Source organism: Pseudonaja textilis, chromosome 1 (genome assembly GCF_049901715.1).
Source record: "Pseudonaja textilis isolate UNSWEBS1 chromosome 1, rPseTex1.2, whole genome shotgun sequence".
NCBI lineage: Eukaryota > Metazoa > Chordata > Lepidosauria > Squamata > Elapidae > Pseudonaja > Pseudonaja textilis.
In genome coordinates, this window is record NC_141990.1 from 19112858 (window position 1) to 19138406 (window position 25549).

At 41.6% G+C, this 25549-nt stretch overlaps 1 protein-coding gene across 1 annotated transcript; it reads left to right on the forward strand.

Moving 5' to 3' along the window:
* The first annotated feature begins 2188 nt into the window (after positions 1–2188).
* On the forward strand, positions 2189–23976 carry GAS2L2 (growth arrest specific 2 like 2). The gene is made up of 6 exons (XM_026708664.2): positions 2189–3041; positions 7686–7924; positions 11922–12029; positions 15544–15640; positions 19800–20109; positions 21995–23976. The coding sequence occupies exons 1-6, from the start codon at positions 2684–2686 to the stop codon at positions 23847–23849; spliced, it is 2967 nt and encodes a 988-aa protein (XP_026564449.2). The 5' UTR covers positions 2189–2683; the 3' UTR covers positions 23850–23976.
* Positions 23977–25549: the final 1573 nt, after the last annotated feature.

Sequence of the window (25549 nt, forward strand, 5' to 3'; positions counted from 1 at the left end):
TATCACTACTTGCATTCTGTAGCTTCCAGACACTCTTCAAGGAGAGCTCCATGTACGGTATATTGCAACAATCCCCTTGAGAAATGACTTAAGGCAAGATTGATGGTGAGTAATACTAACTGTTCCAGGAAAGCTTACAATTGAAACACAGGATGGAATTGGGCAAAGGTTGTCCTAGCCACAGCTGTCTCCTGCTCTTTGAACAAAACCTGTGAGTCCAAGAAGTTCCCCAGACTCTGAATTAGCTCTACCTGGAGGAAGATTGCCCATTCTGAGTTACAATGGAATCCTATTGGAGTCTTGCTGGATTTGCCTCAGTCTATTTGTCTGCATCCAAATCTGGAAAACCTCCAAGCACCTTGACAGTACGCTGATAGCATCACTTCTTTTCCAGGGATTAAGATGTACAGTTGGGTTTCATCAGTATACTGATAAAACTTCACCTGATGCTGCTGACAATGCTCTACCCAGCAGTTTCTTGTAGATATTGAATACAAACGGGGAGAGCATCAAACCCTGCACTGCCTCCCTCCCATTAATGGGCCTAGAATTCAGTGTTCCCCTCCAAAATTGTTCCATCAGGAAGGAGAACCAGTGTACCACTGGCCTCACTCTAATCCTTGAAGACAACTCAGAAGGGCACCATGATCAAAGGTGTTGAAAATGGCTGAAAGACCAAGGCACACCAAGACTGTCACACTATTCCTATCCTGGTCCCACTAGAGATCACCAATATGCATCGTAATGCTGTCTCCATAGCGTTAATTAGAAACCAAGCTTGAAACCAATCTGAAATGACTCCAGACTGTCTGTTTTCTCCAGGGCCTTCTGCAGTTGTAGCCCAACCACTTTCTCCACAACCTTCTCCCAAGTATTACTTAGTCAAGTGATGGTTTCATTTCCTGTCTCAAGGACACATTTATCACCCCATGGACCAGCGGTGGGATTCAATTTTTTTTACTACAGGTTCTGTGGGAGTGGCTTGGTGGGCGTGGCAGGGGAAGGATACTGTAAATTCTCCAGTCAGAGGTGGTATTTGTCAGTTCTCCAAACTTCTCAAAATTTCCACTATCGGTTCTCCAGAACTGGTCAGAACCTGCTGAATACCACCTCTGCCACGAACCATCTCATCCTTCGCTTTCCCTACAAGGTTTTACCAACCAGAAGGGGCAGAGGTCCAGACTGCAAGTGACTAAGCTGATACTGCAGGAGATCCTGTCCACTTCCTCAGGATTTACAGGATCAAACTCATGCCGCAAGAAAGACCCCAGCCATCTCCTCTACATCTCTCCAGCTGGCTTCAGGCTCTGAGTTCACTCCAAGCGTTGAATTCTTCCAGAGAACCAACTTGACTTCTGCATTGGAAAATAATTGATGTTTCCAGACCAGGCACAGGAACAGTTTTGTACGAGTTATTGTCACATACAGCACTCTGATTTTAAAGCCATTTTCTTCAAGGAAGGGACATGGTCATCACATCAAATATAGTTGATAAAAGGTGCTCAAGTTCAGAAGTCAAAACATCCTCAAACTATGTATTTCCTCTTTATGGGAGAGCATAAAAAATTAATTAATTACTCCTCATTCAACACTATATCTATTGCAAGAGACATTCCACAAGCCACATGTTACAATAGCCCTCCCACATACATAGCTAATTGTGGGAACCTTGCAAAAGTTGGCAAAAAGAATGCCAGTTCTTTTCTTTGCCTCCCTCTCCATCCCATTGCATTCCAGATCGAATCTCATTCATAATTTTCCTGACTTTTTTTGCTCTGGCTTGCTGGTGTTCACTGCTGGAACCATTTGGGGACAAAACTATCTCCATCCGTATCCTACAAATGGGATGTGTGTTGGAAACCAAGCAGGTTTTAGGTGTTTGCCTCCCTTCCAAGTTTGCCATTGCTTGGAAAATGTCAAGAAGAAAACAATAGATGTCACCTGTACTGTTTTCTGCAAACACAATCACAATAATGCTGGGCCAGTTGAGATGTAAATGTGTGCCTGTCTCTTATGAATCAGTCAGAAAGCAAGAATACCAATCAACTGATAACTCCTTTTACTCATGTTTCCAAGAGTCAAGTTCCCCCTCCTCCCCACATTTATAGACAGTGTTTGTTCCAGCTGAAGCAAAACGACATTTGATCTATCGGGGTTAACAGGGAGTGTTTTGTAGAGAGCTGCTGTCACCAAGGAGAAGAGAACTTCAAAGTGGAAACACAGGAAAACACTGATCAGGGCATGCTAGGAGGTTCTTCCTTTTCTGGATCCTGCTCCCAAAATTCTGAAAATCTCCTTATGTGTTTAAAATAGAAGAATAACTGAAACCTCTGGTTTAAGAGGAAAGTGAGGGTTCAAGTAAGTAGCCTTTTCTAAAGTAGCTGATAGTATGAAGACACCAAAATGCTGAGATGGAGGTAATCTTGAGAAGATCTCTCAGAAGAGCCTAAAGGATCCACCTCCCTGGGCCTCTCCTGATTCTGTGAAATCCTATGAAGGACAGGAGGGGGAGATGGGTATGTAAGCTTCGTCCTTAAAAAGACCAACAAGTTGGGTTCTTAATGCTATAAATGGTTGGACATACTCCTAACGATGGGTTGAACAACAAGGAGAAAACATCTAAAACTCTAAAAACAGCCCAGCGGATTACAGGCGAAGCTCCATCAGGGATTCTGCCAGGAAGATGTCAGGGATTCAGGAAGCCAGCGTGCGAAGCATCCGCCCCTACAAGACTAGCGAACAATACTTGTATGCCATGAAGGAGGACTTGGCAGAATGGCTTAAGGAACTCTATGGTGTTGGCATTGATGTGCAATCTTTTCTGGATGTCCTGGAAACAGGCGTCCTTCTTTGTCATCACGCTAACAACATCACCCAGGTAGCCAGAGACCTCAACCAGGAATATCCAAGTTTGGGCAAAAAACTCCAACTTCCCATATATGGTGTAACCTGTAATGATTTTGCTCAGCCGGGCACGTTCCAAGCTCGGGACAATGTGTCCAACTTCATTCAGTGGTGCCGAAAAGAGATGGATATTAAAGGTACACAGATTTGAATTGATATGCTGTGCAGTGCTGTAAGAGAACATTGCTAAAAGTGAATTGTTTGAATGATTAAAATGTGAATACTCTTTTGCTGTCCTTTCTTGATTTTTCTTTTCCATTCCTTGTGATTTGTCTTTTCTATCGAATTGTGGATCATCCATTCAATTGTTAACCATTTCTTTCTAAAATCCAAACTCAGCTTATTTAGAACACTGCATATATATAGTATATGTTCATGCATGTATCTCTCACTCTGTTAGAAAAGAAAAACAGAAGATGACTGAATTCCTAGTGTTCCTTTGTCCTCAGATTTGCTCTGGAAATTTGGCTACACTCATATTCAAATTAATGAAAAGAGAAATTATATTCTCACAGTTTAATTTCCTTCTTTTCACCCCCATAATTCACTTCCATTGTTGGTTCCCTATTAAATTGGTTGTTGCCATCAGAAAGAGCAGTGTTTGCAGTTCAGGATGATACCTGGGGATGCTTTTAACCAGAAATTAACCCTCATTAAATTGGGGATATGATGTAAATCTTCAAGAATGGAGATTTAGAAAGTCAATTAATACATAGTTTAAGTGGAGGTAGAAGCTAGAAGACCGGAAAGACCAAATTTTAAAGCAATGTTTAAATTGTGTGGAATTCTTACTTGTATTGTGTTTTATCTGTCTCTATTTCCTCTGTTGTATTTTTTTTTCCCCTGACAAAGTAGAGGGGATGAAATGTTTGGGACCTTGTTCCCCACATTTTAATAGAATGGTATATTTTTGACGTGTATTGTTTTGGTGTGAAACTGCTGGTTTCTTGTGTTTTTCAGTTGCTTTATACAGTGGTTTCTGTTTGGGTTTTTTTAAAAAGACATTTTTAAAAAATGTTTTTCATGCCAGGCGGGTGGACAATTGTTGGAGTTGCTATCCTGAAGGGGAAAGAGTCAAGATGTTGGCCACCATCATGTGACTGAAACCCTGATCTCTTTCTTATTTGTGTCGCATATATGTCCCGTTAGGAAGAAGAATAATGAGAAAAGAAGAGCCTTCTAAGGCAGGGGTGTCCAACCTTGGCAACTTTAAGACTTGTGGACTTCAACTCCCAGAATTCTGGGAGATCTAAGATGAAGATCTAAGATTCAGCCTTTAAATGCTGAAATCTTAGATTTAAAGGCTGAATCTTAGATCTTCATTTTCCATTATATATACACCTGAATAGGAAGGCAACTTGCCTTTTTTTGCAACTGTTCTCTCAATTTCTCCTCGATTGGCATGTATTTGGAGCCGTTTTGGCTCTTCCACCATTTCCATTGGCTCTCTCTCACTATTCCACTGGACTGCTTTGTCCGGGACTTAGGAACATTCATGGAGGACAATACAGGAGCCAAAGCTATAGCAGTCATGGAGCCCCCCAATTCAGAATCTGTGAGTAATACAGGTGATCCTCAACTTACGACCACAACTCAGCCCAACATTTATGTTACTAAGCGAGAAATTTTCTAAGTGAATTTGGCCCCATTTTATGACTTTTCTTGCCAAGTTGGTCAAGTGAATCACTGCCATTCTTAAATCAGTAACACCGTTGTTAAGTGAATCTGGTTTCCCCACTGCTTATCAGAAGGTTGCAAAAGATGGTCACGTGACCCCAGGACATAAATGTGAGTCTGTTGTCAAGCATCTGAATGTAAACCACGTGACCATGGGGAGGCTGCAATGGTCATAAGTGTGAAAAATGGTCATAAGCAGAGGTGGTATTCAGCAGGTTCTGACCAGTTCTGGAGAACCGGTAGTGGAAATTTTGAGTAGTTTGGAGAACCGGCAAATCCCACCTCTAACTGGAGATTTTACAATATCCTTCCCCTGCCATGCCCACCAAGCCACGCCCACAGAACCGGTAGTAAAAAAATGTGAATCCCATCACTGGTCATAAGTCCCTCTTTTCAGTGCTGTTGTAAGTCTGAATGGTCACTAAGTGAACTATTGTAAGTTGAGGACTACCTGTACGAAATGGCTGAAAACTACCATGAGAAAAGTTTGCTGAGTTGTCAGAAACTTCCTGGCCACCAGAGGTGGCAAATAGATTTCAACTAGAATCATAAGCATTTATTTATTTTCATTTATTTATTTTATTATTCTAGTTATTATTTATTCAATTTCTATAGCTGCCTATCTCAACCAGACTCTGGTCAGATGACAACCCCAAAACTAATAAAGCAATTAAATCCATTTTAAAAACCCAGTAAAATTAAACAAAAAACTCACACACCTTTAAACAATATACAAATGCAATTCAGTACATAATCTTCCTTGGACTTTGGTATCCATCAGATGATCTGGGCAGCAACGTCTACGATTCACAAAAGTGGGGGGAACTTGCTGGCTGCAAAGGATGGTAGCTGTTATCCAGTCAATACAGATAATAGCTGAAGGGGAAAAGCTACATTAGCAGTCAGAACCCAGCATTCAATGTGGGTGGTTCATGGATGGATTTCTCTTTGGTTCAGGGACAGAAGAGCTTTCTTTATCTGCTTGCCATTAATATGGGGGGGAGGGGCTTCATATGCAGAGCAACATCTCCAATAGCCTGTTAGATGGGAGCCATGATGTGGATTTATTTTTTTATTTGTTTGTCAAACATGTACAAAATAACAAGTATAGGGATGAACATAAATGGAAACAAGGGAAGTAAATACAGATAAATGGGGACAGTAAGACAGGGATGGTAAGTACACTGGTGCACTTATGCACGCCACCTTAACAGTGGTAGGATTCGAATTTTTTTACTATCGGTTCTGTGGGTGTGGCTTGGTGGGCGTGGTTTGGTGGGCGTGGCAAGGGAAGGATACTGCAAAATCCCCATTCCCTCCCCACCCCACTAACCTGCTTTCCAGCTCCATTCTCCTGTGCAGGGCAACAAAAGAAGACCCAGCCAATCAGCTGGGACTCAGGACAGGTGGCAGAGAGTAGAAGGGGGTGGGGCCAGTCAGAGGTGGGATTTGCCAGTTCTCCAAACTACTCAAAATTTCCGCTACCGGTTCTCCAGAACTGGTCAGAACCTGCTGAATACCACCTCTGCCCCTTAAGGACCTCTGAAGATTGGGATGAGGTCCATGGTAGACAGTTTGATTGACACTTTGGTTGATATTTGATTGACAGTTGTATTAATTTAATCCAGAGGAACGGCAAAGAGCCTCATTTTTGTTCAGTAGAAGAATGGCTTGCAAGTGGATCATTTAGGTTATTAAATTATTATTTTTTTAAGTTCTATGCATGCCTCCATGAGCATTCTTTTGGGTACATCCCATACCTTTTTTTTTTACAATACACTTATTGTAAAATTAATATTTTGCTCAAATTCAATGAAACCAAATAATTCCAATATGACACACAATAAATAAATGAATAATTCTAAGAATCGGTACATTGGGATTGGATTCTACAAATGGTGTTTGGGGCAGTAACATACAGGTTAGTCCTTGACTTATGATCATTGTTGGGACCAGAATTTCCATCGCTAAACCAGGCAATCGTTAAAGTGAGTTTTGCTTGATTTTACAATCTTACTCTGCCATGGTTGTTAAGCAAATCACTGCAGTTGTTAAGTGAATCATGCAGTCATTAAGCAAATCCAGCTTCTCCCCCTTGACTTTGGTTGCTGTAAACTGGTTGGGAAAGTGGCAAAGGTTGATCAAATGACCCTCGAGGCGCTACAACCAAAGCAAATCCATTTAGTTATTTTGTTTCTTACTCAATTCTTCCTGGGAATCCATCTTGGTCTGAGATCATCTTGTAGCAATTCTTATTTATTTTATTTTGTTATTTGTCAATCGCTTACAAGATAATAGGTATAAGTATATACATAGTTATGAATACGTGAAATGGGTACATATAAGAAAAATAAAAGAAACAATAGAATAGGAACAGTAGGCATGTTGGTGCGCTTATGCACGCCCCCTACAGACCTCTTAGGAAAGGGGTGAGGTCAATAGTAGACAGTCTAAAGTTAAAGTTTTTGGGGTTTGAGGAAGAAACCACAGAGTCAGGTAGAGTATTCCAGACATTGACCACTCTGTTGCTGAAGCTGTATTTCCTGCAATCAAGTTTGGTGTGATTAACCTTGTATTTGTATCTATTGTTTGCTCTTGTGTTGTTATGGTTGAAGCTGAAGTATTAATTGACAGGTAGGACATTGCAATGTATGACTTTATATACTATACTTAGATCGGACCGAAGGCGGCATAGTTCTAGGTTTTCTAGGTCTAGAATTTTGAGTCTGGTGGCATAAGGTATTCTGCAAGGAGTAGAGGAGTGGAGAACTCTTCTTGTGAAATATTTCTGGACTTTCTCAATTATGTTAATATCAGATACGTAATGTGGTTTCCAGACTGATGAGCTGTATTCGAGTATTGGTCTAGCAAATGTTTTGTATGTTCTAGTTATTAGTGTAATATTACCAGAGAAAAAGCTACCTAAGATTAGGTTAACAATTCTTAATGCCTTTTTGGCTATGTAGTTACAGTGGGCTCTAGCACTTAGGTCATTTAAGATGAGTACTACAAGGTCCTTGACAGAGTTTGGATCATCAACAAGGTCTTGTCTATTCTCCTCCTTTCTTCTCCTCACTAAGTTCAGCCTCTCTGGTGTCTTTCAGAGGTCCTGATGTTCGAGACGGAGGACCTGGTCTTGCGCAAGAACGAGAAGAACTTTGTCTTGTGTCTTCTGGAGGTAGCTCGGCGGGCGTCTCGTTTTGGTATGAGTGCTCCTGTCCTCATCCAAATGGAGGAAGACATTGAGGACGAGATCCGTGAAGACATGAACCTGCCACCGGATGAGACGCTTCTTCCCCGGCCCAAGAGGGAACCTCCTAACTTCAAGAATCTGGACCAGATGGTATGAGAGTCTTTAAGGATGGCTAAGCCCCTGATGCAAGCAGAGAAACCTGGTATCCTTTCCTCCTTGACTTGAGACTGGATTTGTATTTTCTTACAAAAGAACATTGGAAACAGCTGGAGAATCTGTTTCTAAACTATAACCCAGACCAGTAGTTGTTTTGTCTGGGTGTGGGGGTGATGCTATGTTATTCCATACCAGCTTCCTTTCTGTATGGTCTTAAGATGTTCATTACCATTGATAAGTTGATTGTTTGTGTTCCATTATTTTATTTTGTTTTTTTTGTTTGTCAAGCATGTATGAGAAAACAAGTATAGGTATGAACATAACATATAAACATATATAAGTATAACACAAAAGAATGGCTAGACACAAGTTATATGTGAAAGTCAAGATGTTTAAACTTAAGGGTAGCTCCAGAGGATCCGGGGCAGAAGGTTTATTAGTGCCATGACTAAACCAGAGGTGGTATTCAGCAGGTTCTGACCAGTTCTGGAGAACCAGTAGCGGAAATGTTGAGTAATTCAGAGAACCGGCAAATCCCACCTCTGACTGGAGATTTTACAGTATCCTTCCCCTACCACTCCCACCAAGCCATGCCCACAGAACTGGTAGTAAAAAAATTGGAATCTCCCCACTGGACTAAACACTTTTTCCCCACTGTCTCCAACATCAGTATTTCTCACAATCCTCAACCTACGAAATTGGATTTTTTTATTTTTATTTTTTATTTGTCAATTGCTTACAAGATAATAGGTATAAGTAAAAACATAGTTATGAATACATGGATACATATAAGAAAAATAAAAATATATATAAAAGAAACAATAGGACAGGGACGGTAGGCAGGCTGGTGCGCTTATGCACGCCTCCTACAGACTTCTTAGGAAAGGAGTGAGGTCAATAGTAGACAGTCTAAGGCAGGGGTGGGCAAACTACGGCCCGCGGGCCACATCCAGCCCGTTGGTCTTTTTAATCCGGCCCGCCTCTGAAAAAAAAATATTCCCCTCTGAAAAAAAAATCGGGGCCGGCCAAAAGAGACCCCGCACCGCGTGCCAAAAAATCGCACACACAACACCAACGCTACACACCCTTCCTTTCCAGCCGGTCAGGTGTGGATCAGCTCCGGAGCTGGGCAGCCGCTTCCCTGGTGGCAGGGCCGAGGCCGCCGCCCAGGGAATGCCCACTGCTTTCCCTCACCAGGGCTGGGCGTGGCGTGTTTCCCTGCACCACGTGGCCCCCGCCTGGCAGTGCGCTTCTCGGCTGGTCTCCTCCTCCTCGGCCATACAGAACAAACCGCCAGAGAAGGAGACGACCCCCCGGCTGGTTGGGGTAAGCTTTCTGCGCTGAAAGAGGCAGCTACTAATCTCCGGCTTTGCTCCGCTTCTCCAATGGTCCGGCACCACCCTGTTCTTCTTGTGCTGCGAAAGAGGCGGCTAATGATCTCCGGCTCCACTCTGCTTCTCCAACATCCAACGCCGCCCTGTTCTGTGTCAGGCCCAGCAAGTCCAAGCAGCCGGCGCACAGAACAGGGCAGAGCCAGATGTTGGAGAAGCAGAGCAGAACCAGAGATCATTAGCCACCTCTTTCGCAGCACAAGAAGCCTCCCCCAACTGGTCAGCTGCTCTCCTCCTTCTTTGTCTGTTTGTTCTGTGTGGCCAAGGAGGAGGAGACCAGCCGGCTGGTTGGGAGAAGCTTTCTGCCCCAAAAGAGGCAGCTACTAATCTCCGGCTTTGCTCCGCTTCTCCAATGGTCCGGCACCACCCTGTTCTATGCGCCGGCTGCTCGGACTTGCTGGGCCTGACACATAGAACAGAGCATGCTGCAGGCACCTCGCGACAAGCCCCAGGACATGTGGTCACCTTCTGGCTAGCCGGGCTGGAAGAGGCACATTCTCCAGAAGGAAGAAAGCATGCTCTGGGAGGGCGGGTGCCGGGCAGGTGGGTGGATGTTCTGGGACCACTTATTGGTCGACTTTAAGAGTGCCCCCATGGAAGAAGCCGAGCAAACGTAGTGGCGGCAGGGGTGACGGGGCATGTGTGTCCCTCCACAAGGAGTATGAAGGGAGGCAGATACCACACCTCTCAGGAAAAAAGTAGGTGCCAAAGCCCTGGCTGTCACCTGGGAGGGGACCGTGGAGGGACCCATCACATGCCCTTGTTGCCTCCATTCATGCTCCTTGTGCATGCTGGGAGCACCTAACTGGAGCAGAAGAGAGCGAAGTTTAATGCTTTTTTCTGTTTATGTTTGATATGTACTGTTAACAAATGCAGGTTTTTATATGTATCATATCTTGTGCTGATCCGGCCCGTCTGTCAAATTTTAAAAGTCAATGCAGCCCCCGAGCCAAAAAGTTTGCCCACCCCTGGTCTAAGGTAAAAGGTTAAAATTTGTGAAAGAACTCCTAGAATTATATTTTAATTGATTCTTTCATTGTCTTCCATAGAAGGCATAGATCCACCTGACATTTTCAAATGAGGGCTAGTGATGAGGTCCCTATTAAAAAGGCCATTCAACAGGGGATAGCAGCTAGGTGGCCTTGGCTATTCCTTATGCGGAATCAGACCTAGTTGGCTGGTGAATGAGAGACCACAAGGAATTATTGGGAGTCAGCTGGAATACAATGGTAATAAATTATTATTAATCAGTTAAAACATTTGTATCAACTGCAAAAATTGCCTAATAGTTAACTGAGCAGATTCCCCCCCAAAAAAACATTTCAGTGCAAACCCATTATATTATTTACTCTGCTATCATTTTCAATATTCTGGAACACCTTTGGTTTATTTTGGTTTCAGTAATACAGACATAATTGCCCTTTCTCAGTTACACTCTGGAAATCTAAACACACCAAGGCTGAGTTTATACAGGTAGTCATCGAATTATGACCATAATTATGACCATAAAAGCCTGGAATGTCACAACAGTCGTAAATTGAGGATTGTCCATTTCCAGAAGTAACTGCCCATCCAGAAAGTCCCTCAGGGTTACATGCTTAGGTGATGTTGCCTGATAGGAATGAGATTTAGATTTATTGATTTAAGGGCTGATTAAGTAATTCATTCATTGATTCATTCATTCATCACATTTCTATACTACCCATCTCAAATAAGTGGCTCTTGTTTCTGCTTAGTTCCCACTCTGCCTTAGAGATGCGTTAAGGACTAATTTTTTCCTTCTGGCATTACATCTGAATAAACATAAGTTGCTGGATGAGATTTTTTTTATTCCCAGTGCTTAGGCATTTGCATGATATTGCAAATGGTGTTTTTTAATATTTAGTTTTATAATATAGTTTTATTGATTCTTACTGTTTTTGTCTTGTACTGCCCTGAGCTGTGCGCCAAATAATAAGTCTATATATGGGTAGTCCTCATTTAGTGACTGGCTCATTTAACAACCATTCGCCATTACTGCAGTGATGAAAAAATAATTTTGCAAACAGTCCTTGCATGACCCTTGTAGATCTGTAAAGCAAAGGAAAGAACCTAAATTCATCATGTTTTACTTAACAATTGAGTTGCTGATCCCAGTTGTGGTTGCTAAACAAGGACTGCCTATACTTTCATAATTTGACTCAATTGAGTAATAGGGTTCAGCGGATAATTATCTAAACTGAGCCATGGTGGCGCAGTGGTTAGAATGCAGTACTGCAGGCTACTTCTGCTGACTGCCATCTGCTTGCTATTTGGCAGTTCGAATCTCACCAGGCTCCAGGTTGACTCAACCTTCCATCCTTCCGAGGTGGGTAAAACGAGGACCCAGATTGTTGGGGGCAGTAGGTTGACTCTGTAAACTGCTTAGAGAGGGCTGTAAAGACCTGTGAAGCGGTATATAAGTCTAAATGCTATTGCAATTGCTAAACAACACAAAAAGTCTTTTTTCTTTAAAGTTATAGTTCTGGTGGGGTTTTTCAACTTGGAGGCAGGTTTACCTGACGCCTTTCATTATTAAGATGTTTATGATTTTTTCTTTCTTTCTTCTGCTTTTCCTGAAGGTCCAGCACCTTGTAAGCCGGTGCACCTGTCCAGTTCAGTTCTCTATGGTCAAAGTCTCAGAGGGAAAGTATCGCATCGGTGATTCCAACACTCTCATATTTGTTAGGGTGAGTCAAGCTTAAACATTACCTTTCAGGAAGCAAGAATTTTACAGAACATCACATGTTGAGCTCTGAAGAGTAAAGATCTGCCTGGTGCCAATAGCAACCTCCTTTAATGAACAAACAACTACTAGAAGTCCAGTCTGTCCATTGTGCTGAGAAAAAAAATAATTTGCATTTCCAAAATAAAAGCAACCTAGACGTATCCTTCAATACAGGAGTGTTCACAGAGTAGGGTCAAAAAAGTCAAGATGGTGACCAAGATGCTTTTTTAAAGAGGCACCTGGACTTTCTTTGTTTTTTTTTCTTGAAATTGTTTTGCTTCTCATCCAAGAAGCTTCTTCAGTTCTGACTGAATGGAATTTTCAGCAGTTTCAAGAAAATTCCATACACATTTGCATTCTGATTCAGGTGATCCTGAAAGCACAGAGAAACCCCCAAGTGGCCTCAATGATTCTCAGAGAGAGCGCCAATGACCAGATGACTGCAAAGAACATAAATCCTTCCATTCTCCCACCACCACCACCATTCAGTCAGAACTGAAGAAGCTTCTTGGATGAGAAGTGAAATGTCTTCAAGGGGAAAAAAAAACAAAGAAAATCCAATTGCCTTTTGGACAAAGCACCTTCATGACAACCATCACCTGGATGATAGAGAGTCTCCATAGACATTCAAGATGGTGACATTGATGGTCAAAGCTTTACCTTCAATCTACAAGACACATTTTAAAAGTTGCCGCTTCAATCACTCTGTCTTGATTGCCCTCTTGACTATTTTTTTACCAAGGTCTGAGAACAACCCTACTTCACTTTCTCTCATCCACATCCACATCCAATACATGATTTATTTTCAAAGCATGCAGCAGTTCATTGAAAGAGAACAAGAATTAGCAAGCCAAGGAAATCAAAGGCACGAAATAAGAAAAGGAAATATAGTTAAATCTACTGTTTCTCTCCATTCATACTTTTATTCTCACAAATGTTTTGCTTTCACCTCACACCATATCTTAATGCACTCAGCAGTCATCTTCTAACTCAAATGAAAAACCTCTCGGCAGCATAAAACTCCACTTCCCTTCCTAAATCTTCCTTATTGTCACCTCTCTCAGATAACAGATAATCAGAGTTGGAAGGCACCTTGTAGGTCATCTAGTCCAACCCCCCCCCCCCACCCAAGCGGGAGATCCTACACCATTTCTGACAAATGGTAGTCCAATCTCTTCTTGAAAGTCTCAAGTGATGACACTCCCATAACTTCTGAGGGCAAGCTGTTCATAATCTGGCCAGCGGAATTAGGCCAAGTGCTTTCCCAACATGCTTAACAAACCATTCTTCTGTTGTTTTTACATTCATTCTTTCTACCTTTTTCCAAATGGGCCCTCTGCTTTCACTCATTCAGCTGAAATGTACTTATTTAGCCCTCTTCACCCACTTCCAAAGCAGTTTTTAAAACTTCCATCAAAGTCATTCTGCTTTCCCCTATCTCTTATCTCAAGGGTCTTCAAACTTGACAAGTTTAAGGCTTGGGGACCAACTTCCAGAATTCCTGAGCTAACATGACTAGAGGAGAAATTCTGGGAGTTGAAGTCCACAAGTCTTAAAGCTGTCAAGTTTGAAGACCCAATCTGCTGGCTTCATTCTTTACAACTATCTCCCCCTCTCTACTTCTATTATATAGTATGTTCCTCTTATCCTTATTCTTTGCATCATCACCGAACAACAAAAAGTAGGCTTGAAAGGTAATTATGTTTTAGAAGTTCAGCTGTGCTACTTTTGAGTTAGTAAATGTATTAATTCATGCATAAATCACATTTTCACCGAAAAGAGATCCAGTCGTATTGGTAGAGGTCAAAGGGTCAACCAGCTCAGCTTCATGTTTTCACAGCACTTAATTAAACATCTTTATGAAACAGGGCAGGATCAAGGAAAATTTACTCTGGTTACTGGTATTCAGAGATAAATTCACTTCTGAGCATGAGAATTGCATTACAAATGTAGCAAGTAGATGAATTTATCTCACTCTTAAAGCCACACTAGACAACTGATGACCCCTTGACCCATCATTTCAGAGATGTTTCTCAGTGCCTTCAACAGTCAAAGACCTTCTGATGCACTTGAAAAATTATTAAAAATGAGGGAGGTATTCAGAGACGTATCTGCCTTGAAATAGCCATGTTGAACTGTATAGGTTGTCCTTGTCTTATGACCAAAATTGGTGCCTGGAATTTCTGTTGTATATTGTTGCAATCATAAATTGAGTTGCACTCAATTTTTGCAGTGATTGTTAAATCACTATGGTTGTTAAACGATTCATGTGGTCTTTCAGCAAACCCAGTTTTCCCAAAGGATGTTTTTTGCTTTTTGGTGGTTTGGTTTGTCAAAAGTTTGCAAAAGGTGGCCACATGGCCTTGGGACACAGCAACAGTCATAAGTATGAATCAGTTGCCAAGCAGCTGAATTTTGGTCACATGATCATGGGGATGCTATAAAGGTCATCTGTGAAAAATGGTCATAAGTCAAATTTTTAAGCGCTATTGTTACTTGTTTGGATGTTCACTAAATGAATTATTGTAAATTGAGGACAACCTGTATTCCCTACATTTGAGTGTTTTTGGAAATTATCCTTCTGTGGGTTCAAAGAACATGACTGGATAGGATATCCATTTGCACTGAAGCCTCTGAGCAGCTGCTTTGGGTCTGCTCAATGCTACATTGTGCCATAGATTAGCATGTGCAATAGCACTTAGACTTATATACCACTTCACAGCACTTTACAGCCCACTCTAAGTGGTTTACAGAGTCAGCCTATTACTCCCAACAATTTGGGCCCTCATTTTACCCACCTCGGAAGGATGGAAGGCTGAGTCCACCTTGAGCCTGGTGGGACTTGAACTGCCAAGTTGCAGGCAGCTGGCAGTCAGCAGAATTATCCTGCAGTACTGCATTCTAACCACTGTGCCACCGTGGTTCAATTAGCATTAAATGACAGCAAAGACTTATTAGAAATTTCTAACTCATTATTCTATCTAATGGTCTCTTAGATGTTTGCAGCTCAAATATGGAAGCTCCCTTCCCAACATTGGAATAGACTTTCCTGTTCAAGCAGGACTAGATGACCACCAAGGTCCCTTCCAACTCTGTTATTCTATGTCTACCATGGAGGAAGAACTTCCACCAAGGGATGTCAGCCAATCCTATCAATTAATTCATTGGCAGGAGGGCTGGAATTCAAGTCTATTCCCACTCCCTTCAGTAATCCTGTTAAATCAATTAATCCTGTGTTATTAACCAAAGGACTCAACTGTTTGCTTGGTCCGTTAGTTGGGTAATGGAAAGTAAAAAAAAATCAGGGCTTCCAGAAAGAATGTGCAAAGGGAAGTCCCAATCCAATGCTGTGAGCTGCCCTCCATTATTTTAAAGAACTATAGGTGGGTGCACTCCATATTTTTCAGAAAGCTAAGATGGCATCTGATATCATGGAAGGGGTGATTTTTGCTCACATGTGTTTTTGGTTGGTCTAGATCCTGCGGAATCATGTGATGGTCCGAGTAGGTGGTGGCTGGGACACCTTGGAACACTATCTGGATAAGCATGACCCATGCCAGTGTACTTCCCTCTGTGAGTCCATTTCTGCTCCTTCAGTGTAATGTATGACTTTGCCTGCAATTCTATGTTTAGACTCCAAGAATGGCATCCATCAATCATATCGGAGTCGTTGGGGTTTTTTGAGCCAGAAATGCATAAGTATCTCTGCTCTGCTAAAAAGATAGGATGCTTCCTCTTATGACATTTCTCTATTTTAAAAGTGCATCCGTGTACTGCAGATATCTCCTAGTTGGCGTGAGGCAAGACAATCTTTAGATTTAGACATGCTACTTGCATAGAATAATGTGAGTATGCTTGGGTTAAAGCTCTGGTTGCCCTTATGTCATCAGATAATCCTTGAGTTACTACTTATAATGGAGCCTGCCCATTATGGCTGTAACTCATGACGGTTGTAAAACATGACTGATCCAATTTCATGGTTGTTTGTTTTGTGGCATCCTGTGTAATCAAATCTGTGGTCACTAAAGAAACTCCAGAGTTGTTAAAGGAATTTTAAAAGCCTTAGTAAGAGTAAGTAACTGCATCCAGTTTTGGTCACCACATTATAAAAAAGATGTTGAGACTCTAGAAAAAGTACAGAGAAGAGCAACCAGGATGATTAGGGGACTGGAGACTAAAACATACGAAGAACAGTTATAGGAACTAGGCTTGGCTAGTCTAGAGAAGAGAAGGACCAGGGGAGACATGATAGCAGTCTTCCAATATTTGAGCGGCTACCACAGGGAGGAAGGGGTCGAAGTATTTTCTAAAGTACCTTAGGCCAAACAAGGAATAATGGATGGAAACTGAACAAGGAGAGATTTAACCTGGAAATAAGGAGACACTTTCTGACAGTGAGAACAATCAACCAATGGAACAGCTTGCCCCCGGAAGTTGTGGGAGCGCCATCACTTGAGACTTTCAAGAAGAGATTGGACTGCCATTTGTCAGAAATGGTGTAGGGTCTCCTGCTTGGGCAGGGGGTTGGACTAGATGACCTACAAGGTCCCTTCCAACTCTGATTATCTGTTATCTGTTAACCAATGGTTTATTATGATTTTGCCAAAAACTGGATTACTGGTTTTCAGCAGAACTTCATAAAATACAATCCTACAGGAAACTATGAATGGCCATAAATGTGACTCAGTGCAGAGCACCTGAAGTGCAGTCCTCTGACTTCAGGGAGCCCTAAGAGTTGGAACTTGGAATCTGGGTCATAAGTACCCTCCAAGTAAGATTGCTGGAAATTGAAATGGTTGCTAAGCTACCAATTGTAAGTTGAGGCTGTTATATATGGCCAAATTGACTGGTGACCTAGTTCATGCCTTTTCAATTATGCTAAAAGCATGATGAGAAAGTCTCAATTGACCAACCTCAGTGTGGGCTTTGGAGGTCGATATCTATGGGGTTATCTGATTTTGACATACAGTACATCTTGGCATGCAAAAGGAATAAATGGAATAAAGCCTGAATGAAATGAAAGAGTGACAAAAAGACGTGTTGCGTGTCTATGAAACAAGAAGCCGTTCTGGTCAATGTATGATCTCACAGAATTGAATATAGGCAATGACTGAAAAATGACGTTTATTGAGAAAGAAAAGGCTAAGTTGTAAGCATATAATTGTGTTCATTTAGATTGCTGCGCAATTGTTTGAAAATGGGATTTCTAAAAAATTAGTATAGTGATGAGTTTGGAGAAATGCGTGCAACATTCTGAATGAATGTAATGTAATCCCAAGGGAAAAACAACCTTGTTAGTTGACATGAGAGAAAAGAGTACAGAAAATGTGACTGGGCCTTTGGAAGTCTCAAGAATGAATGAGAATCATGACTGGCGAATGCTTGCTTAGAAATGAGCTTTCAAATAAGGGATTGAAGCAAAGTTTCTTAATAGAGATTAAGAGAATGGTGAAAGATATCAGGTGGTGAGAAATTTTGAACCAGAGCGTCCATTATTTGATTGGGGTCAAAATTGGGTCTCAAGAAAAAATGAACATAGAAGAAAAGAAAACCAGTTCAAAGAAACTGGAATGAAATTAGAACGTCTGCTGGGAGAGAAAGTATGAATATGTATTAGAAATATAGATTAACTTCCCAAAAGAATGAACGGAAAGGGAATGTACAGAAAGAGAACATGGAAGCTGCTTTGAACCAAGTGGAAACAACTGAAGCAGGGGAAGTTACTGTATGCACAAGGGATGCATGAAAAAAGATGTTTAAGGACCTCGTGATGCACTCAACAATTGCAGTGATTTGCTTAATAACCATGGCCCCCCAAAAAAGTTTATAAAATTGGGTGCAACTCACTTAACCGTTTTGCTTTGCAATGGAAATTCTGGTTGCAATTGTGGCTGTAAGTTGAGGACTTATACGGGAATGGATTCTGCAAACAATGAAGATGAGAGAAAGATATAATGTGTCTAGAGAAAAAATAATTCCAAAGGATGTATTCAAAGAGAGCAAGAATTGTATTAAATAAGATTAAAAAGCAGAGTACTTTTTATAAAAATAAAACATCTTTTGGAAATCAGAGAAAAGGGAAATTGGGAGAATAATGAATGGGGTTAAAAATAAAAGTGATTCTTTGGAATAAAAGAGGAGTGAATGTTCACCTCTTTTTATCAAGTCTCAAAGAAAGATAAAATACAACATAACAGAAAAAGAAAAATTGAGGAGAAATAAAAAAAAGTTAAATGGTTAAAAAGTGATAAGAAAAAATACCTGCTTCCTATATTGTTCAGTACATATGCAAATATATAATAACTTCTCACCCTTAAAGCAAAAACATAAAAACATCCTATAAAAATATACAAATCAAAATCAAAGTAACATTAGAATTATATAACAAAATAATATTTCACTTGAAGTTTAAACATACAAAAATATATACCTGTATATTCTTTACGTGTATGTAAACTTGATTGCAAACTTGTTTGCAGGAAATACAATTTCAGCAACAGAGAGGTCAATGTCTGGAATACTCTACCTGACTCTGTGGTTTCTTCCCCAAACCCCAAAAACTTTAACCTTAGACTGTCTACTATTGACCTCATCCCCTTCCTAAGAGGTCTGTAGGGGGTGTGCATAAGCGCACCAATCGTGCCTACTGTCCCTGTCCTGTTGTTTCTTTTTATTTTTCTTATATGTATCCATTTCATGTATTCATAACTATGTTATACTTTACCTGTTATCTTATAATCACTTGACAAAATAAATAAATAAATAAAATGTATATGTAACAGAGGTGGTATTCAGCAGGTTCTGACCAGTTCTGGAGAACTGGTAGCAGAACCGGGAGTAAAAAAAAATTAATCCCACCACTGATGTGTAAACTTAGAATAAGATATTGTTTTGTGATATAATTCTAATAAACTTTACAGTCATAAACTTGATAATAGAATTTAAGAGCTAAGCTTCATTGTTAGACAGTGTACCTCTCTAATAATGCTCAGCTCTTTAATTCTATGATTATTTGAATTAGTGTTACAGTACTGTATTTGTACTGCAACTAATGTCATGACAGTGATAGCAAAGATACAGAAAACTATTTTGCTATATAATGGCTGTCCAGATTTTCACAGTCTAGACCTGATAGCCATACATTGAGTACAAATGAGTCAAATTAGACCCCTATCACCTCTCACCCAGCAAATCTCTTCAACTTTCCATCCTGATCCTTTTATTTTAAATAGATTCCTTTGAAAACATCTACAGGTTATATTTGCATAATGCTTAATCTGTACAAATCCATTGTCTAAATCTGTATAAACCATGATACCCAACACACTGATTTAGTGGATTGTTAAAATACAACCAGAGCGAGAATTCAAAATGGCTTCTCTCTTGCTTCCCAGCCTCCATTTTTCCCAGAAAAGTAAAGGTGGTTATATCCCAATAGTATAGTTTCTGGCTGTTGCTCTGAATTCTGAAATAAAAAATGGTTCACTGGCGCTAGTCATATTTCCTACCCATTGCTTTGGTAATAGAGTTTGTGGAATTAAAATGGGATTATGTGTCACAGTGTTTATGAGCTTCCTGGAAATTGGTAGTGGCAGGGAACAGATAACTGGATTAATTAACCCCTCGACCTGATACAGGACCCTAGAATCCCTCAAATTGTAATGTCAAAAGTTCTAGAGAGCTCCAGGCTTTGATATGCTACAACACGTCATTGTTACTGCTTTTTCTGCAGCTCACAAGCAGGCCTTGAAGATGGCCAGTCCTCAGAAAATGCAGGCTAACCAAGTTCAGCATGAGATCACAGCCCGTTTAACACCCAGGAAAGACAGCTGTAACAAGCCCCAGCCTGCCTTAATTGTGAGCAGATGCCAAAGTCCGCTGCCCCCTGTAGAGTGGAGGTCCTATCAGCCCCACAGTTTAGGTTCTGGGTGTAAGAAGGTTCAAGCATCCTCAGCTAATGGTGGCAGCAGCAGCAGCAAGAAAAACGAAGGACCACAGACATCCCAGGATCATTCAGAACCCAGGAAAGTCCCTTCAACAAGGTAATAGAAGAAACCACAGAATTTGTTTCCAAAATGTTTTTTAGTTCTGAGCAAAATTACTAAAATTAATTGGAGTATTGGAGTAATGCCACCTTTTCTTTATTTTCACCATAACTCTCTAAGTTAGCCTAAGAACCAGGGATGGGCTTCAAAATTTTTTAGCAAGGGGTTCTCTGCCCGGTTGCTGAGTGGGCGTAACCATGGTGGGTGTTGGCCTAGTCGGCCTCCTGCACTATGGTGGGGGTTGGGAGTGCTCTTTCCCTCCCCGGGTTCCGGAGGCTTTCCTCGAGCCTCCAGGAGGGCCAAAATGGCCCCCCTGGACTCCGGAGGCTCTCTGGAAGCTGGAAACAGGCCAGTTTCTGGCTTTATGAACTTCTGGGAGGCCTGTTTTTCACCCTCCCCGAGCCTCCACATTATCTGCATCTAAAACAGGCCGTGAGGGGACTCCTGGGAGGAGTGGGGTGGGGTGGGGTGGGGCCAGCCAGGAGTAGGATTTTGGGGTTCTCTGAACTGTGCAGAATCTTAGCTAGGGGGTTCTCCCAAACCCCTGTGAACCCCCAGCAGCCCATCCCTGCTAAGAGCTATTGATGTGTTGAAATGCTTGGCTGTATAGACCTTCTGTCTCAATCATCATGACTTTTGTAATAACTTTTGTAATAACTCTTCTAAAAGTCTTGGCAATATATGCTTCCTTTTATCTCTTGCATAGCAGGAGTTTATTATGTGAATCCTCCTGCAAAAATCATCTTGCAGGTGATCAAAACCTTTTCTAGGATACACAACTGGCATAGTAATAACAATAGCACTTAGACTTATATACCACTTCACAGTGCTTTACAGCCCTCTCTAAGCAGTTTACAGAGTCAGCTTATTGTCCCCAACAATTGAGTCCTCATTTTACCGACCTTGGAAGGATGGAAAGCCGAGTCAACCTTGAGCCTGGTGAGATTTGAACTGCCAAACTGCAGTCAGTCAGCAGAAGTAGCCTGCAGTACTGTCCTCTGACCACTGCGCCACCATGGCTCATTTGACAGACCACTGATTTGACAGACTAATGTTCTGTTGCAGTGCACAGATAGCAGTGCACTCCTTGTTGTCTGTAAATGCCAACAAGATTCATTAGCTTGGTGTGCCTTTGCCCAAATAGGATCTGAGTCGAAAAGGTAGATTAATACCTCTTTATTTATGCATAAGTAGAAAGAGCCCCCCATGAGGAGCCTCTTAGAAAGGTAGAAAAACACTTTATATACAGTTCAAACATGTTGGGTTTGGAATGTGTTTTTTTCATTGGTTAGCCTCATTTGACTCATCTATGACCTAGAAAGCAGGCTCAGTAGCTTTATATCGTTGTCATATTCAGGAGGTGTGTTTTCCACATTATAATGAGACACAATGAGTTTGTACATTACGGGTCCTAAAGTTCAAATCTTTGTGATGTCCTTGTCCCTGGCCAGTTTGAATGGCACACATAACCTGGGCACAGGAGTTGAATTCTAAGCACTAAACATTTATTACATATAACCTATGCACAAGAATCTGATAAAATTGGCACTAGATAAGAGTAAATGGAATTCACAGGGGCTCAACTTGGATCTCTTGTAGGAGTATAGCAATTCCAAATCTATGATGCATTTGATTCTGCTCTGGGGCTCAGCTCACTCATCTCCTACAAATCAGTTCTCATCAGAATCCACATTCCATGTGGATAATGTTCTGTTACTTTAAAGAACCAGAAACATTAATCAAAAACATTCCTAGTTACTGAAAACCTTATTCAAGGAGGCCTCCCTTTCCTGGGGCTATCACTATAGTGTATGTAATATCAGTATACACATGCAATAATACTTACTCCCAGTTTCATAGCTGTGGGCCTTTTCTTTTCCAGAGTGAGAGAACGATCTGCAACTCCATCCCAGAGATTTCCAGGTACAGGAGAGAGGCTTGGATCCAAGCAGACGGTTTCTACACGGAGTGGGAGAGAGACATTCTGTGTCTTGTTGTCTTCTCAGCAAAATGGGAGCATGGAGAACAACTCACATGGTTTGAGATATTTCTCTGGTCCAAGCTCTAGAAGAGAACCTGGTGGGGTTGAGACAGCAGCAGGGAATCTGAAAACAGAAATAAAGAAGCCAGTACCATTGGGAACAATGATACGAAGGGATGAGGCATTTCAGCCAGCAGGAAATAGCCAGCGAGCAGTGAACAGTTGTTCACAGATATGTTCCAACAGCCCAGATAAACACCTTAAAAACTCCTACCAACAGACTGTTAAGGTCCCAATGGAAAACTTACAGAGACAGCAGAAAGGGACTCTTGTACATCATTGGAGGAAAGATTTAATCGCTCCGCTATCTTCATCCCCAACGAAGCACCCAGCCCAGGTTCAAAGAGAGGATAGTTGTTTAAGGACCTCAGGAAAAGTTGGGCCCCCTTTCTGCAGGCCTCCAACTCCTAGAAGGAATGAGGCTTATCAAGGACTATTTAGCAATAGCGATCCTGATCCTGCCTTGGCCAAAGAACAACTCCAGTTGAACAGCAAAAAAATACCCAGGGATGAGATGGGTCCTAGAAAGGAACAGAATAAGATGGTCAGCATGGAAGCTTATGATTCATTGTCTTCTCACTTAAGGATTGGAGTCCATCACTTGGACTCAGAAGAGAAAATGAAAGATAGTCAGGCATTGCAAGGGCAAAAAGATAACCTGAGACCTTCTTGTCAGTTGAGCCCTGGGGATACAAAAGGATCTTCTGTAGAAAAGGAGCGTGTCTACACCCCATTACCTATTAACTTGGCTGAAGAACAAGCTTTGTATAAAAGTTTGGAAGAGGAGATTTTGTCCAATATCAAGGAGTTGGAAGCAGATTCAGAGGACAACCATCTTCTTGGAGAGAACCAGTTGGAAGAGTTTAAAAAGGACAATGACCCAGAGACAAACTCCACAATGGTAGGTTGTAACCTTCCCAAAGTATCCGTTCCTTCTCTGTCCTTTTTGCAGAGAACCAAGAAGATCTTGACTTATAGTGAAGGTGTTCCCCGTAGTGGCGTCTATGTGCCAGAAAGAGACACAAGACTGCACCCAGCAGGCCTCCATTATGACAGTGTAATCCAAGAACTTTCTATGGCCCTCCATCTGGAGCACCTGGGAACTGACCTTTCTTCTTCCTTTCCAATCAATTCGTATTTGCTGAATGGAAGCCAGGCCAAATTGAAATTTGGGGAAAGAGAAATTCCACATGAAATCCCTTTACTGCCTGAAGCAAAAGAAGATAAGCCACCCCGTGCAAATAATGGAGGGCAGACAGAAGTTAGCGAGAATAGTGATGCTCCTCAGACATTGCCGAATGAAGAAACCCCCAAACCTTCAGAAAGTTCTGTTGATGCAGAGAAGGTGCAGAGTAAACCAAGGAGATCTCTAAAAAAACCAGAACGTGTGCCGTCCTTTTACAAGCTCAAGCTACGCCCCAAGATCCGTCCACGCAGAGACCACAGGCCCGAGAAGAAGCCTTCAAAGATCCCCACACCAGTGGCATACAGATACGCCCGAAAAGCAGCTAGCACCCAAGGCCAGGGGAAAGCCCACAGAGCCAAAAGTCAGGCTAAGAATGGCCCAGCTACAGTGAAACACGTCAGCGCTGGAAACACAAAATGTGAACACAGCTTGTCCTCCACACAACAGGTGGAACTGACTCTGACGGAACAGATAATGGGCGCTTTGGATGACAAGGAAACCTGGCTGTGATTACAGCTGAAAATCCAGCTGTAATCTGTTGATATGCTTAAATCCCCATCGCTCTTCAAAGTTTGCAACCAGCAACCTCCATCTCTGAGAGAAGGGTACACTTCAAAGATATATAGATAGCCCTTGGCTTAGGACTGCCATGGAGCCTGCCCATTACAGTCGTAAGTCATAATGGTTGTAAAACGAGTCAGATTTGATGATCCTTTTTGCAGCCAACACTGCTGTTATTAGATGAATGGATGGTTCACAAAGAGTACCATTTTGCTGAAAATTGGAAGTAAGTGCCAGTTGTCAGCAAAACCATAATAAAACATGGCCATGGGATCATGGGATGCTGCAAATGACCATAAATGTGGCCATGTTGCCCAAGTGCTTGTGGTGGGGGCCTAACCATCAGAACTTTGAATCCGGGTTCTAAGTAGCCCAACCCATTGAATGATCACTAAACAACTGGTCATAAGTCAAGGACTACCTGTATACCTGGACGTCAGTCAAGGACTACCTGCAGAACTATATGCTATGTATATGATGTGTTGAATCGCAAGGGAAGGACACACTGGCTTCTACTTCTTTTGTTTTCTGGACACTTTGATTTCAGATGCTTCACTTGTATTAGTTGGGACTAGCACCCTTTCATATTCTTAGGGTTCCACATCATTGGATATTTGCACAAAGAAAAAAAGACTGTGAGATAAATCTATGCCTTTTGATCGTTGCTTTTTCTGCCAGCTGAATAATTACTATCAATCTGGTTTGATTTGATCAGATTCATGATGATTCACAGCACCTGCGTCCATCTTGTTCTTCTTTCCACAACATATTATCAAATCTATTCCTGGTTGTCCTGCTGGATCAGCCCTATATTCCTAGTTGTCGGCCCTTTGAGATAGACCAGACTTGAACATCAACATTATGAACACTGAGACTTTTTTTATTATAGGGTTATAGTAACAGAATCCTTCAATTCTGAATGTGCCTCCCTTCCCTCCCCCACCTTTATCCTAGAGAAAACTAGGGAGGGTCAAGCCTGAGACATTTTTTCAGATTACTCTTTTGCTTTGGATTCAGAGTTCTCTTATCTAATTATGGCTTTGACTGTGGGTCTTCTCTGCTCCCCCTCTTCCTCAAGGTTATTCTCACTGCATATTACATTGTCCCACTTAAAATAGCCTACACATATGTGGATCTTCCAGATAATTTGGAAAAGGATGTGTTGGTTTGGAAAACGGGGAGTTGCATTTCTTGCACATCTGGAAGATATCTAATTTACCAAGGTGGCTTGCAGCAGAAATGTGTAAACTTTGCTGGACCAAATCATGTTTTACTTGGCCTTTGAATGGCATAAGGGGAGTTGCATTCCAAAAACAGAGCAGGGCCACCAGGAAAATATATATTTGATTGTAATTAAAATGTTATTAAATATAATTAAGACATTTAATAGAATGCATATATTTCATGATTTCTTCTTTGCGGATCTCAGCACCTCAAGTACCGCAATGTATCCCAGTCCCTAAAACATCCTGACAGTATTTATTTTCATGCTCTTGTCAAGCACACAGATGATCAGCACTAACACATCCTAAAACCTCCTAATTAAGAAGCCTTCTTTCTGTGCCGACAAAGTTAGGATAAAGCAGGGGTGTCAAACTCAAGGCCTACAGGCTGGATGTGTCCTGTGGGGTGCTTAGATCTGGCTCTCG

Bases quoted from the DNA above. Each gene is read 5' to 3' on its own strand.
- GAS2L2 (XM_026708664.2), top strand. From the start codon at position 2,684: ATGTCAGGGATTCAGGAAGCCAGCGTGCGAAGCATCCGCCCCTACAAG. The intron at 3,042-7,685 runs GTACACAGATTT...GGTGTCTTTCAG, and splicing joins AAAAGAGATGGATATTAAAG to AGGTCCTGATGTTCGAGACG. The intron at 20,110-21,994 runs GTAATAGAAGAA...TTTCTTTTCCAG, and splicing joins AGGAAAGTCCCTTCAACAAG to AGTGAGAGAACGATCTGCAA.